General features: G+C 45.7%; 2 protein-coding genes across 22 annotated transcripts in view; one reads left to right on the forward strand and one right to left on the reverse strand.

The window, feature by feature from the left end:
* FAM65C (family with sequence similarity 65 member C) overlaps nt 1-13,918 on the forward strand; it is a 229,984-nt gene extending 216,066 nt beyond the window's left edge. For all 21 annotated transcript variants that reach the window (XR_006931879.1, XR_006931882.1, XR_006931883.1 and 18 more), the window contains 2 exons: nt 659-818; nt 8,209-13,918. The gene's annotated coding sequence lies outside the window, so the exon portion shown is untranslated. The remainder of the gene's footprint in view (nt 1-658; nt 819-8,208) is intronic.
* On the reverse strand, nt 13,545-15,275 carry CEBPB (CCAAT/enhancer binding protein beta). Its single transcript, NM_205253.3, has one exon. It carries the CDS (start codon nt 15,025-15,027, stop codon nt 14,041-14,043), a length of 987 nt encoding a protein of 328 aa, NP_990584.1. The 5' UTR covers nt 15,028-15,275; the 3' UTR covers nt 13,545-14,040.
* Between the last annotated feature and the right edge of the window lie 799 nt (nt 15,276-16,074).

Genomic DNA, 16,074 nt, shown 5'->3' on the forward strand with positions numbered 1-16,074 from the left:
TGCCATGTAAGGAATGCAGCACTAACATCAAAATGGTTGGCTGGTACCTAAGAGCTAGAATATGAAACTGCTTATAAATGGTAGAGAACCTGGCAGATGTTTTATTTCTTCTTCTCCTCCATCTTCCACCAGTATAAGTTAATAAATATTAATGAAAATGAGAAGCAATAACGTCTATTAATTTATCTCCTTTTATTTTATGGGCATGCTTAATTTAAAAGTGTTGTTGGGGTTACATTTTGTCATATATATGGTTGTTTGAGCCTTTTATTAGCTATGATTCATGCTGCGTATCAGCACAAGGTGGTGATCATGCTCTCAGACTGTATCTGTTCCACGATGCTCAGTTATCCGTCTGCCCTTGAGCTATTGGTAGGTATGGATTTGCATGTACACTGTTCTCCTATGACAATAGTATGCCAGGAATGACCAGTCTGGTATTACCTGGTCAGGTGAGGTTCCATTCAAATAATGTACATGCCACCAAAACAATTCAGATCAAAGGTCTGTCTTTCAACAGAATTAAATTGTACGGACTTCTAAAGCAATTTTAGCAGTTGGCTTTACAAATGAACTTATGTCAGCTGCTCTGTATGATGACTGAGTAAATTACTTACGTATCTAATCTTATCTAACTATCTGTCTGTCTGTTTTTCAGCATTTCAGTACCCATCACTATATTATCTAGGCGCCACCACAAGATTAAGGAGCTCAACATGATCTGCTCAGGGGTCATTAGCAGAGCCTTTCATACTGGAGAAGGTCGGAGGAGAGTAAGGAAGTGCACAACAGAAGGAAAGAAAAAGGAAAAGGAGGTGGTAAGCCATTTTAGTTGTGCTCGTCCTGTGTGGCTTGCTTAGCTAGTATGGAAATATAAGAGCCTCATGACAGCTGTCTTTATTCTGATACAAGGACAATAGGACTTGTTGTTACACTACTGTTATGTCAGAAAATTATCTCACATGGCCCACAGTTTGGATCTTTACGATTTCTGTATATTGCTGCCTCAGAACAAGATATTTGTCTCAGAAACTCCTAACAGAGAGCAAACACTTCATCTCAGGTAGCCACCTTCTCCAAACTAATTGGTTAAAATTTGATTTCTGGCTTAGCATGTGAGTCCTACGAGCGCTTTATGCTTTAGGAAGCAAAGAGAGTGTTTTCCAGTATACACAAAGTTACATAGGATCCATGGAATTGGGAGACCCAAGCTGGTTTCCACTGAAAACGCTTGCTACAGGCTCTTTCATTGCCATGAGCACATGCTGAGGACGGCCTGGGCAACTTGCTCTTTGGGAAGGTGATGCTGTCTGTACTGTGTTCACTGATGCAGTCTGCTGTTACTGTTTCAGGAAATACACTAGTAAGAGAAAAAAACTGCCAAAGCTCTTTTTTTTTCACCACTACAATTAGGAAGGCTGGTGCAATCCTGGTGAGGCCAATGGCAGTATGCTGACGTGCTCAAACAAACCCACTGAGGATCTTTTGTACCACTTTGGTATAAAAACACCAGGGGATTTACACTAGGGAATAAATAGGTAGTTCCAAAGCAAGAAGGAAAGAGCCAAAGTTGGAAGCTGACCACAATACGTGGGAGTAAGCGATTACCAAAGGCTTCCAGTAACTCTGCTATCATCAGAGACTGGCTTTATGGGTATGGCCTCAAGAAGTTTCCCTCCACTTAATTAAAGAGGCAGATAAGTATCTAGGTGGAGTGTGCAGATAGGTTCTGAATGAGTTATCCACTAAGGCTGGTTCGCTGCACCTATTGTTAAAGCCAAAATATAATATCAGATTAATGCATTATATTTGCCTATTATAGCACTATGTCATCATTATATGACATGTTGTAATTAAAGCCCTGCGTTAGAAACAAAACTATTTGGCTTGGGATAAGTTGCCTTTATGACTTCTGTGGTTATGATTTCCTCCTTTTCTTAACCCCTTAAAATGGCATAATATAGCTATTTGTAACTGTATAAAGAAAGTTTCTAGTTTCAGATTCTAATCTCAGGTAATTCAATGTAAATAAAGCCAAAATCTGGCACATAGTCTTTTCCTTGCCTGAATATTTGCAAATAGAGGGAAATGCCACACTGCTTGGGTGGAAGGAGTCACAAGGATGGGCACTGGATTAAATGAGAGCGCACATAACTCACCATCTAGCCCATTCAGTCTGTCCACATTCGGTTCCTGATTTTGTACACTTCCCCATTATTTTTCAGGGGAGGAAGACATTCAGCATGCTTTTACTCTTCTTTTTCTTTCCCGGAACTATATGAGGAAAAAATGGTTATTAGACTGCTTTCTGGATGTAGCTCTCAGGAAACCATGCTCACAAATGCAAATCTGAAAAAAATGGGTGTGTGATTGCATCCCTAACTTGGAGATACGATTAAGATTTCAGTTTGGATAACTGACTATGCTAATGTGTTTAATGAGTGATTTGCATATGCAAGCTTTTAAATTTCAGTAGTTGGTGATTCATGTAGTTAAGTGCCAGTCTTGGCCTTACTGTCAGATTTAGGCACTCTGCCAGCCATATCCCCTATCTCCCACATCAAATGCACAGAGCAAATACTGTCACCACTCAAGATGTAATTTCCTGAAAATAGCCAGGCTTTGTCTGTTTGAGAAGCAAGCGTGTTGCAGGGTTGTGAGTTTTCCTGCTGTTGTTCAGTAACAACTTTTATTATTTAATATTTTGCAATGCTCTTATATAGATCTTGCAGATGTCTTTTATATTAGTAATCAAATTTTGCATTTGTTTAGTTTGGAGATGACCACCTTAATAAATGTTAATTATGAGAATATAGCTGCCAATAGCCAGGGGTGCTATCCCACTGACTTAGCCAATCCATGACAGTTGATTCTGTTGCTGCAATGCTGGTTACTCAGTAGTTTGCTTCCTAATTCTTAGTGACCTTTCACCCAGACTTGGGCAGAGCTGGATTTGGCCATGGTAGCTTTGTGCATGTTTGGGCCTTGGGCACAGTGGGCACTGTTGTGTTATTTCTGTTTCACAGAGATCTTGGAAATGTGCATTCTCTTCATGGCACATGGTTTCCTGTTCAGAAAGGTCCCAGGTGTAAGTGCTAGGTTTCTCAGATCATCAGTCTGGGATATATGCAGACTTTTGATGTATATAGCTTATTGGAGACAGATTTTTAGCTTCTCATCTAAAATAATTAAATTCCTAGAGGAAAAAGTGAAGATTTAGAAATAATAATATGCAAAAATGTGGGATTTTTTTTTTTTTGCATACAAATTTTATGTCACCAGATTTTGCCATTGGTAGCCTGGCCTCGGCTCAAGAGGAAATTTCCCTCCGTGGTGCTTCCTCACATGAGTAAGGCACTGAACTCGGTCCCACCGCGCTGGCTCCTGCACAGCTCAGTCACTGTGGGCAAAGCAGGATGGAATGGGCAGTCCAGAATGGTGTGTTCTTGTCACTGCTAATTAATTTTCTACCCTGCAAAATACTTAACAGTAGAAAACACTGCTAATTTCTTTTTTCTTTAAACATTTCCATCATCCTTTAAAGGTGTTTTTATGAGTTCCATTCTATCCTTTTCTGAGTTGACTGATGAGTCAAGCCTAATTACATGGATGGTTTATTATCATGACTTGTTGTCCCTGAATAACATGTTATTACATACTCAATAAAACTGCAGCTATACCCACCAATGTCAGGAATTGCATACTGTCAAAGACAAGGGGGTTTGAAAGGAAAATGCTGAGGAGTCAGAGAAATTCTGTGAACACTGAGCTCAGATTCCAGAGGAGAAAAAGGAAGGTAGTATCCAACTTTTCAGTCATTTTAAATACCTTGAAAGGTGTGAGGCATGATAAAAACACAGCCCCTGCAGAGGACTTCATCATAAGGAACAGCCTTCTGTACTCACTGGGTCAGAAAAATGACTTTCTAATGGCATCTGCCTGTTTTACATACATAATGAGCCAAACTATGTGTGGTCGTGCTACTGCCTGGGAACACTTCTAGTCATTGCCACCAGAAGATTGGTCTAAAGAGCGTGCACTACAAAATAACTCAGAGCTTTCCCTGCTGAATTCATTTTTATTTTTGGCATTTGATACAGACTTTAAGTAATTAATGTATGGTTTTGTGAATGTCTCATCTCATATTTCACACTTTTTTAAACAACGTATACCTGAGACACCCTCCTCTGTTCTCCCATGCCCAGGAAATATCTTTCTGTAGACAGCAGAACTGAAGTATTCAAAGGTGAAGCATCTCGTCCAAGAAACAAGTTTTCATCAGTGCCAGAGACGAGACTTCAATTTCTTTGCTCCAGACTCACTCTGTTATCATTCCTACCTAGTTATATGATGCAGAGTCTTTGTAGCAGTGGCTGAAAAGCAGCTACCTGGACTTAACACCAAGCACAGGACCAGTGCAGCTTGCTGTACCACCCCAAAGCCCACCAGCTTGCTGGGCTGTGTAGTCTGACCTTCCTGTGGTGCTTGGCTAATATTTAATCCCTGCAGGGAGGCTGCAGGAGAGCACAAATTAGCTCAGAGAGTCAGTTCTGTGAAATGCTTATTAGGTGGTCATATTTACCTCCCTCCTCCCCTCCACAGTGGCAGTTACAGGAGGGAAGAACCTAGAACCACATTTATAAAGAAGGTTATATTAAGTGGGCTTTTCTGTCCTGAATTTGTGCCAACGTCATTTGGTAATACACTGTGGAGGTTTAGAAGTTGTGGATGCAGGAGGCTGAGTCAGAGTTCCCAGGACATCAAAGAGTAAAAGGAGCATTCCTCACAATCCAGCTGTATGCAATATTAAACGTTTCCGACATGGATAGTTTTCCCATTTGTGTTCTTCACTTCCTACTCAAGTGCCAGTGAGAAACCATTCTCAGAATAAAGCCTGCTCTGAAGCAAGTGAGGGATGCAAAGGTCTGAAATGTTGATATCTGAAATGTTTGGTTTAGACCAGCAAAGCCTGAATGCCAAAATGGTGAGAATGGCCCTTAAGAAAGGAGTATGGAGCTGCTGGGAGATGGTGCCCATCCTCTTCTTTGAATGCAGATAGGGATGAAGCCAGGTTCTGCCTGCCATATTTTCATAGGCAGAAGTACTTGCTGCAAAGATCATTGAGTATGAAAACCAGCCCTATAATTTCTGGACTTTCTAGTAAAGATAGACGTAAAAATGGGAGCAGTATGCAAGGAACAGAGCAATGTCTGCCTTAGGTCTGCAGAAACCAGGAAGCAATAGAGCCAAGAGGCCCTCTTCATTATTGGAATCTCTTGATCAGGAGATTCTGGTACTGCCTTGAGAGTACAGGTACTACCTAGATTAGCAGTTTTGCAGTCTTGTAAAAGGCATCGTGTTTTGCTCTCCCAGGTAGATGGAACTTGGTTGGCAGAAAGAGCACTTGCTATTTTTTTCCCACATCTAACCCTGCACTAAATGCTGAAGTGGAATTATTGCAGAGGAGGAGGTACCGTGGAGGAGCGCAGACTACATCCTCCATCCCTGCTCCATGAGCTCCCTGACAGTGACTACTGGCAGAGGGTACAAAAATGTGCCAGGAGGGATTTGTGCCTGAGCTGCCCAGAGCTGTAGAGCGCTGCCCTGCTCTTTCTTGCAGAATTTTACAGCAGAATTTTACCTCTTTTTTGTCTTTTTTAAGAGAAACATAGTTTTACTTGTCATAGTAAACTGACTCCAATGCCAGTAAAGCAAGCCTAATTGGCAGAATTTAAAGACTGATCATTTCAGTTTATGCCCAGAACAGGTAGGGCAGCAATGAAAGCCTCTCCCATCGAACCCCACCTCTTCTCACCAATGTGCCTCAACCCTGCCCTGAAGGGACCACCTGGAGGGCTGAGAAGGGAGTTCCCTCCCTGCGCGCAATAAAAAGGCACAGTCCTACAGTAAATACCGGATTAAGCTTATGGCTGTTTAATAGTTAGTGTACTCTGGTAATAAAGCTCTTGCAGGGCTCGTGCAGAAGAGCACCTGCTAGTGAATTAATGCAAAAGCAGGAGCCATTTGCCCAGCTTTTGCCTTAAAGAACTTGGCAAAAAAGACTAGAGTAGGATTTTCACTTCATATGGCCATGAGGTCAGTGGGAAAACAGTTCAGTGCCCCTAGCCTGTCTGTTGGAAACAGTTCCCATCACTGCCACGGCTTGCAATAGCCTTCCCAGAACCACGTACTGTTTGGTATCACTTCCTTCTTTTAAAACCTCTTTGCTCCATGGAAATCTTCCCTGTACTCTTTTTTTTTTTTTTGCCAAATCCTTTCCAATTTGCCAGCCTTGTGAACTGTATCGCCTCCAACCAGGCACAGGACTGTATTACAGCAGATCTGACTGCATCATTCCCGTTCTTTCTGAGTGCCTTCTCTTCCACAGCCAAACACACAGGAGCTAATTCTGGAGAGAGGCATGGTTGACCCATATTTATTACTGACAGAGGAAGAAAAGTACCAAGGAGTAGTGGTTTTCCCCTGTGAGGTGAGAGCGTCTGCTCACCTAAATAAAATGCTGCCAAAAAAACCAAAAGAATACTAACGACAGAACACCCTGTGCAAACACTGTGTGAGAGTCTTCAGTGAATCTGCCTTGTGCAAGTGCAGAACTAAAATAAAAGTAACATTTTCCAGTAGCCATTAGTAGAGCTCAGATTGCCCAACGCAGGCACCATTGCTTTTCTCAGCATGAGCTTTATCAGTTGCCTTCCAGCCCAGAGATGTCCATGGTTGTTGGCAGCAGCTCCTGCTGATGTGGAGTGGGTTGTTGCTCAAGAATTCTTTGATCACCAGCCAGGTGCTAACACCATTCACTGTAGCAGTGGCTTGCTAGCCCTGTCCAACACACACAGCAAATGGGGCACTTCTGTACACTGGAAGGAGATTAGGATTTCTTTTGGCCTGTTTGAGTGCATCACATCACCATCTTTTGAACATCCAGGTTTTCTGCCATGTTTTCTTTCCCAGGACTTAACACCTGTGACACAGCTGCATCACAGCCATAATCCAGAGGCCAGGTGGCTATGCCTGGGACTCTGGAAGGATGTGTTTCAGCAGAGCACTTGGCACATCCAAAACCTGAAAGCTTCTGTTCTGCATTGCTTTGCTTCTACTCAGGCAGAATTTGCACTCAAGGGCTTTGCTGTGTTGGGGCACAATGGGTGAGAGAGGCGGTACCTCCCTACTTAGATTTGCTTTTTTTTTTTCCTGGGAAGCGAGGAATGCTGAAGCCTCTGTCACTGCCTTTTGTATGGGAATGGACGGCTGAGTCAGCCCACGTGACTTGGTAGCTCTGGAGAAATTGGACATACAACATGAAAATACTGAAAATTTGCTAGGCATGTGCTGTAAAAGGCATTGAAAACCTCCCAGAGACACTGATCTCAGATCCATGTATATACAGGTTCATGTAAACACATTCATGTGAATGCAGATCTGTGTATTTATCATTACTCATGCGAGTGATAATAGTTCCACTGAAAACTACATCTCCTTGTCTACAACAAAGCACACATGTAAGATCAGTGTTTAAAAATATAATAGACAAATACACCTGCAGCTATGGCAACTGCACTTATAACTGGAGATGTACATATGTGTGTACAGCTTCTGTTACATCTGGAAGCTAACCAGCAATCTAAAGATATATGATAAACTGATGAAAGAGTCAAGACCGGAAACTGTCTTCTAATTCCTGAGCTTTTGCTAAAGCTCATTTGTCCTCTGATGCTTAATTTCTGACAGTGTTCTGCATTCATTAACTCTGCAGCTATATAAGTTCCTTTTGAAGTGTGTGAGAATACTGTGAACCCAATAGCTGAAGTCATATCTGAAGGCTTTCTGCCTCCTCTCCCAGTCCCTCTGGTCTGGGGAGCCATCCCCGGGGTCAGCAGTAGTTCTTAACTCGAAGCACGAGGATATTTTCTCCCACCAGGAGTTGTCATCAGGGGCACATCAGCACAGAGCAGTGTGAGGAGCTGGGCTTTGTGTGGAAGTGAAGTGCAGTGGCTGCATTCCGGCTTGCGTTCCTTTAAAAACCAAACTCCTTGATAGTTACAGATTTTTTTGTTAATCTACTTGTCTCATTGTGCCAAGTTAATCCCACTTTTTTGTTGTGCTTTTTTGTTGTACATTTAAATGTCAGACACACATATCTTGAAAAATGACATTCGTTGTTTGTTTTCTGTACTTTCGTCTCCAAAGAACAGCAGACAGACTCAGTAAGACACCTGTGCTCAGGGAAGGTGGCACACTGCAGTCAGAAGCACCCACCCCGAGTCGCTGTCGGATGCAGAGGCTGAGGAATGAGCAGAACAATGTTCCTGCTGCTGGCCACCACTGCTCTCCTCCTGCTTCCCCAACAGGCTCCAGGCACTTTCCCTTGTCCTTCTGATTCCCTTCCTGAATTACTCCAGCCAAGTAATTGTTTCATCATGTTGCACAGAGACATTTTGCTGTAGTGTCAATGTGACATTCACTTCTAAAACCAACACTTCTCATTTACACAAACACAACTCAGGCTCACACAGCTCTGCAGTCCCGGATCGCAGGTGGGCTGATGTGGGAGGGGAGCAGCCCAGGGCTGAGGTCTTAGAGGGATTTTTGCATTCTTTGAAGGAGACTGTGATTCCTGTTACTGTAATTTCTAGACAACATCAATGAGCTACCTACCACAGGCTTAATGAAATGCTTTTGCAATACACTAGCAAACACGAGGTATTTATAGAAAACAAACCAACTGCTGCACTTGTTTTATGTGGCGATGGGGACCATAAACTTTTGTTGCCTCTCTGTCAAAAATGCAGTTCTTTGGCTGGGATGATGTTCAAGCCAATTAAAACAAGGTCTGATGACAAAGCCAGCATCTCTATAGTGTACAGAGGTGCTATAGAGGGAATGGATGAGTTTGTGGAGGATTTGTTATTCTGCAAAATGGATGAAATTCTGAGACCTAAATAAAACTTCTATGTAAGTACCCTGAACTCTGAGGAAGTACTGTAATAGCCATGTAATGTGTGAGTTCCAGAGGCATGCGCAGATGGGACAAGCAAAAAAGCTGACAGTAATTGGCTAGAAAATATTATTAGAACAGAATACTCCAAATTTGTGAAGGCTTTAAAACAAATGAGGGTTAGATTTGGCTCTGCTCTGTAGAACTGTGACAATCAGTCAGAAGATTTGGAACTAGATGTGTCCCATCGTAAGTGCAAATCAATTAGCTTCAGCAACTATTAACCCATTTATCCAGTGTTGAATTCCAGCCACCTACATTGTCAGGAGTGGAAGGGAACCCTTTATTCAAAACAAAACATTCTAACAGTCTAACAGGTGGGAAAATGGTCGCAGAGGGGTTTTAGTTCCCAGAAGATAAAACCATCCAAATCAGAGTTAGAGCTTGTGCTGACCCTGGCAGCGCTTTACTGAGGCTCAGCAATGAAATGCTGCTGTGGTTGTGTTTCAGAGTCACAGGGTCCATCCAGTGTCACTGCAAAGAGAAGCTCTCCTGGAATTTCATGTAGTTCTGGATCAGAAATCTCGCATGATCCTGATGTCAGTTGAAGGCCATATCTGATCTTTCTAGGCTCTTACACACTGCCCTTGGAGTGGGCTGGGCCAACACTGCCCTCAATTCCCATGGAGGAATCAGAACCTCAGAAAACTTCAGGATCTTATCTGAGTTCGGAATTTGTACCACAGTTTAGCTTTGTGTTGAAAAGATTAAACTCTCAGAGTACATTTTGGGTTCCAGCAAATAGTTACATAGAATTCCACTCTTTTAATAACTTCACTCATCTGCTCAGAGAGTCTCTCTCAAAAGAAGAGCCAATTCCCTCACACATTAACATATAGTTTTGGCCTCGTGCTTCCATTTTTACTTTCATGAGCAATTTAAAAATGTATTCAGAAATGGAACAGAATCTTTGTGAGGAGTTAACTAAATTCCTACTTTTGTTTCGATTCTTTGTATTAGGACCTTTGCAATGTTCATGCATAGGTTTGATTTTTTTTCTTCATACTTCACTTTAATACGTAAGTTCAGCCCTAAAGTTCTATATGCTAAGCATATGCATGGTTAAACACAAAAGAAGATACTGATCATGACCCCATCCCCAGATAACCACCTGTAACCCAAACAGACTGAGTGCCGCACCCTGCTGCCCTGGTGCACTGGTGGTCTGGAGTCCCTTGTGTTGCTGTGATTGACAGAATGACAGAAAATGCAAGGCAATACTTATTATCTCTTCAGTGGTATTATAAATAGCAAGAGATGATGTGTAATTTGGCCTCATATACATTTTGTCTTTATTAAAGCAGATACTAAGTTGCATGGACTTTTATTCTTGTCACAGCTAATGAAACAGTGCTTGAAAACTATGTAGTATGAGAATAACTTTATGTTTTCACACACATCCTCATCAATACCAGTTGTTCTAGCGGTGAAATTGTAAACACTTCACACAGCTGTTTTTCAGGTTGTAGTTTTTATATATGAAGGCTATTGCAAGAATGAGTGAAAAAACATAATGTAACCAATTGCGATTGATTCCCCCAGCCCAGTCACCTTTGGGGCATGTGTGCAATTTGCGCCATTTTATTTGATAGAAGAGAAACAATTCGTATAGAAACTGAAGTAATTGTCCTGCACCTTCCCAGGGGCAGCAGTGGTACGGGGGTCAGAGCTGTGCCACACAGCATCTCCTGTATGTGCTTGGGCAGGTAGGCAGCGACTAGCAAGAACTAGAAGACTAGAAGAACTGCTGCCAAAATTGTAATGGTGTTTTTAATTCTTTCCATTTCAAGCGATACATATGATTTCTTTAGCCGATCTAAGCAAATCATCAGATGCTTTGGAAGTGGGATATCAGTGCTGGAGGTTTGATCTGGCAGCACCGTTTCTGCATGGAAAGGAATGCTTATTTCAGCAGTAGTGAGGAAGACCTATAGCAGTTAGTCAGTGTTGTAAATATTTTGAAAGGGAATAAAAAGCCCAAACCAAATGATTTTTATAAGCTCCATAAATTAAAAACAAACTCCAGGAGTAAATGCCTTAACTTTCCTGCATGGTTTCCTTGTGTATAAGCTGTGAAGTCTTACCACACGTTGTACAGAGTCACTTTGGGAAAAGAAGCAAAAGAGACCTTGTGAGGAGACAACTGGGGTGCACCTGGTACTGCTTTCAGTTAACAGGGTCTTATTTGCAATGGGAAGCTCACTCATTTGGAGCAGAGCCACTGTTTGGACAGGGATTTTCCAGTTCCGCCACTGTGATTAGAAAAGGTATTTGAAATCTTTTGTCTGCTTTAGTGCTCGAATTAATGCTCAGATTCATTTCCAAACTATTTTCTTCTTTTTTTTTTTTACTTTTTCCCCAGGAAATGTTTTAATTCCGGGGCCTTTTTCATATGTTTGTTCATTAAGTAGGGTATTTCATGGCCTCCATGCATTTAATTGTGCTAGAAAGCTCCAAAAATATAAGTTCTGTAGGCAAGATAAGATTAAGAATGAAGTATTCAGAAATTCTCATTCTGACTCTTTCTGATTCCTTCTGAGATTGGTGTAACAGCAGTGCTCATCAGTTATCCTGTCTAACTGCATCTGTCTGACAAAAACTCGCTGCTGCACGAGTTTCCCCCTCAATGAAAAATCTTTCTTCCAAATAAAGAGATACAATGGAATACAACATTAATTTAGATGTTCTTTAAATTGCAGCAGCAACACTGCCCCAATTCCGGAAGCAGTTGAAGGACAGGAATTAGCTCATTCATGCCTGACAGAGCTCTAGCTCCAAAACTGGATTATTATTCAAACAAATATAAATACCTTTAGTACATCTTATCTTTCAATCTCCTCTACCTCAGCCCTCATAAACTGAATTTTTGTTGGAAGCTCTGTCATTTAGAAAGAAAGAAAGAAATGTGTCTGAGGACATCTCCAGTCCTCCAGCAATTCCACCCTCGGCAGCACTCAGCTCTGACTGGGAACGCTGCTCGTAAGTGTGGGTAACATTACATGGCCTACAGCACAGCACGAAAATGGGATCTAACGATGTGGATAAGTTTCGTAACTAGAAGAATAGTAGAATAAACAGCCACAGGAGGCTGGAGAAATCAGCGTCACAAGGGACAGCCAAGACAAGATCTAACGTCTATCTTGCCTGCGAGAATTTGAGTCATGCAGGAGCTTGCTCACCCAAGAAAATCTATTCATAGGGTCTCATAAAACCAACTTAACTGCAGTGCACAAATTAAAAAGCAAACAGTGGAAATCCGTATCGGTTCTCTTGCTTCCCTGCTCACTGCTGCATAGCTCCATAGGAGCGCTATGGGAGCAGAGCACAGCAGATCTCCCTGAGAGCTCTGGGAGTTCTACCTGCTGAGGAAAGATAGGATCTCAAGTGTCAAAAATGCACAGCAGCTCTTTCAGTAGGAAACATGCTTTGCTAAAAGGAACACTGGAAATAAGTGACAGATTCAGGGTTTGTCCTGGAATCCTGCCCTGCCTGCAGCAAATTCAAATCCACTCTCTTGGTACAGAAAAGCTCCTCTGGATTCAGCTCAGCACAGACGATTAAAGAGTTCCTATTCTGGAGCACCAGGAATCTGGATTTTAAAACATAGCGCTTAAAGTTGGCCTAACAGGAAAATGGAACGTGCTGAGTAAGACCCAGTCCTTCTCTCAGCTCCCTGCACATAACCAGCCTGGGACTGTGAGCTGCTTGAAGAGCTCTGGCAGCCGCACACAGAGCATGGGAGCAGCACAGCTTTCCAACAGCAGGCAGAACAAAGCTCCAGCCCAATCTATAGCCCAACAGAGCCTGCCCCATCCCCACTCATCTGCTGCTTTCCCCCAGCTAACAGACACACAGAAACAAACACCTCTCAACAGAGAAGCTCTAGCTACAGGTTTGAGAAGAACATCTCAAGAGGAAAGGCAAGGGGTTGTTGGTGTGCCTCTCACCTGGCGGCTTTCGCGAGGCTTCTGAGCAGTGACCACATTACCGTCATCCAACAGAAGGGCTACTTTCTCATGTTTATTCCTGTAAACTACAAACATAAGACACGCTGAATCATAATTCAGAGAACAGAAACTCCTTGAAGAAAAAGAAAAAAGAATTAAGTGAAAGCTTCCTCCCTCACTTTTTCTTCCTCCCTCCCACTTCAGCCTTGCAGTTACTTCACCAGATCGTCATGGTTTGGACAGCACACCTTGCTCTGCATGTTGGGAACAGCAAGAAGTGCAAAAAAAAATAAACCATCACCCCAAAGAAACACCTCTTCCCAGACAATACCCGAGTGGCAGCTCAAGCAAGTGATTAGAGGAACCAAAATGAGACAATGAGGACTGGCTGAAGCCTCCAGCTCTGCTCTTGGCTGGGTTTCTCTTGGGGTTTTTGTTTTTGTTTTTCTCTGAGTCGCAGAGAAAGCCAAAAGACCAATGTGAGTCCTTATCCCTGTTGGCAGCACCAAGCCAGATCCACTGGAATGTCAGCCCTGCATTTCATCTGACTCAAAATGTACCCTCAAAATAAAACAAGCTACTTTTTTTAACCTAGTCGTAAAGTTTATTAAAATCGTTCATTAATGCTTCAAATGTAGCAAGAATGCATAGATCCCAAAATATACATATGTATTTTCTTATAGAAATAGATTATTCTTTATAATAAAAAAAACTGTAGGAACATCTTTAACAGATTACTCAATCCATGACTGACAGTTACACGAGATTGCATCATGTACACAGCATTCCCAGCCATGCTTAAAGGATTGCATCACTTCGCCCTCGCTCTCCTCTCGCCGTTTTAAATAACCCCAGCGCCCAGCAGAGCCCTGGGGCCGCGGCCCCCCCCGCGCCGCCCGCCGCCCCCTGGCCCCGGGAGGGGGGGGGGGGGGGGGTTAGCAAATAGAGACCGAAACAACAACAAACAACAACAAACAACAACAATGAAACCCCCAACGAAACCGAAAACGCGGCCCGGCCCCGGGAGGAGGGCGTGGGGGGGCAGCGCTCAGCTCGCCCCGCGGCCCGGCGCGGGGGTCAGCAGCGGGGCGAGGAAGCGAGCAGGGGCTCGGGCAGCTGTTTGAACAAGTTCCTGAGGGTGCTCAGCTCCCGAGAGAGCTGCTCCACCTTCTTCTGCAGCCTCTCGTTCTCGGCCGTCAGTTCCAAGACTTTGTGCTGCGTCTCCAGGTTGCGCATTTTGGCTTTGTCGCGGCTCTTGCGCACAGCGATGTTGTTCCGCTCCCGGCGCAGCTTGTACTCGTCGCTGTGCTTGTCCACGCACTTCTTGGGCTTGTTCTTGCCCGCCGGCGGCCCCGAGTAGCCCCCGGCGCCGGCGGCCGACTTGGAGGACTCGGAGGGGTTCGGGGTGCCGGGGGGGCTGGAGGAGGACGAGGTGGACAGGTTCCCGCTGCTGCCGCTCGGCACCGACTGGTAGCCCAGGTAGGAGCGCACGGTGCTGCCGTAGGGCGAGGACATGCCCCCCGGTCCTGGCCCCGCTCCCCCTTCTTCCTTACGGGGCCCTTTGCAAGAGTCCAGGGTCTCGAAGACCGGCTCCACTTTGGTCTCCACGATCTGGGGCGGGAAGCAGCCCGGCAGCACCCCCGGCTTGTGGCTCTGGCTGCCGCACGGGTGGCCGTGCCGGGTGAGGCTGATGTAGGTGTAGTCGGGCTTCTTGCCGCCGCCGCTGCCTTTATAGTCCTCGGCGAAGAGATCGGAAAGGAAATCTTGGCCGCCGCTACTGCAGGCAGGCTCAAAGTTGCCCCCTGCTGCTGCTGCGGGAGGCGGCGGCTGCGCCGGCTGCTGGGATGCTGCTAAGGGGTCCAGATAGGGGCTGAAGTCAATGGCTCTCTCGTGGTCCCCTACGGTAAGTTCGGTCATGGAGCGGCCCCCGGCCGCCCGCGGGTGCAGCTTGTTGAGAGCAGCCAAACAGTCCGCCTCGTAATAGAAATTAGCCACTTCCATGGATTTAAAGGCGGGCGGCTGAATGGGGAGGCATGCTGCGTCCCAGGCCACCAGGCGTTGCATGAAAGCAAAGGGGGATGCGGGGAGGAGAAGACGGCGCTGGGGGCCCCCCCGGCACGGGATCGAGCGGCCGTCGTCAGGTGGGGGTCTCCCGAGCCCGGCGCTGGGCACGGCCCCGCTGCGCTGCCCGCCCGGGCGTCTCAGTCCGTGCGGCGCGGCGGGGCTCTCCCGCTCCCGGAGCTGCGGCTGGAGCTGGCGGCTCTCCTGCGGACCATCTGGTTGCGGGGCCCGTGTCCTTAAGTCTCTGACTTAGGAAAGTTCCTTCGCTCGGTTATTTATAGGGGCGGTGAATCCCATAGCAACAGGCGCGTCACCGCCTGGCCGCATGCCACGCTGCACGCTTCGGAGCTGCCGCTCCGGCCCCCGGGACGCCGCCGGCTGCGGGTGCGGTGCGGTGCGGGCCCTGGGGCCGCTCTGCAGGACGCGGGAACGGGACCGCACGAAGCCGCCGCCGCCGGCAGCGAGGCTGCCGAGATCTCACGTCCCGTCCTGGTCCCTCGACTGCAGGGAACGCGGGCACCGCTCGGCCCGGAGCGGCTGCGGGACCGGGACACGGCTGCGGGGCGCCGCCGCTGCCCTTTTGCCAGTGCAAGGCCGGGCCTTTTGCGTCTGAGAGGAAGGGTTGGCGCTGTGGGGCTGCGTGTGCCGCGCAGAATTGGGTGCAAAACCCGTCTGGGTCGCGTTTTACCCCTGGGGAAATCGAGGCAGAAGGCGTTTTTCCAAGCTCTTTTGCCAAAGCAGGGGGAAAAAGCTGCAAATAGAAGACAGATCCTCTTATTCTCCGTCCAGTGCCTGATTGAGTAAACCGCACTGGCAGGCAGAACCGTCCCATACAGACGTGTGCAGAACCATTTTACAAGAGCAAGCGGAGAGCCAAGTGAGCGCAGTTTGGAGCGGGGCACCGTGCACTCCCGGCTTCCTTCTTGACGGCCGCGAGCAGTCAGAGCCGAGCTCCGCTCCCCATCTCTGCATGCGGGAACGGTGACTGAAGTTTGCCTTGGTGTATTTACTTTGCACGATACGGTGCAACTGTCAGGGTACAAAGGCGAC

The sequence above is a fragment of the Gallus gallus genome, chromosome 20, assembly GCF_016699485.2.
Source record: "Gallus gallus isolate bGalGal1 chromosome 20, bGalGal1.mat.broiler.GRCg7b, whole genome shotgun sequence".
NCBI classification, from domain to species: domain Eukaryota; kingdom Metazoa; phylum Chordata; class Aves; order Galliformes; family Phasianidae; genus Gallus; species Gallus gallus.

Coding starts and splice junctions, on each gene's coding strand:
- CEBPB (NM_205253.3), bottom strand. CDS start 15,027: ATGCAACGCCTGGTGGCCTGGGACGCAGCATGCCTCCCCATTCAGCCG.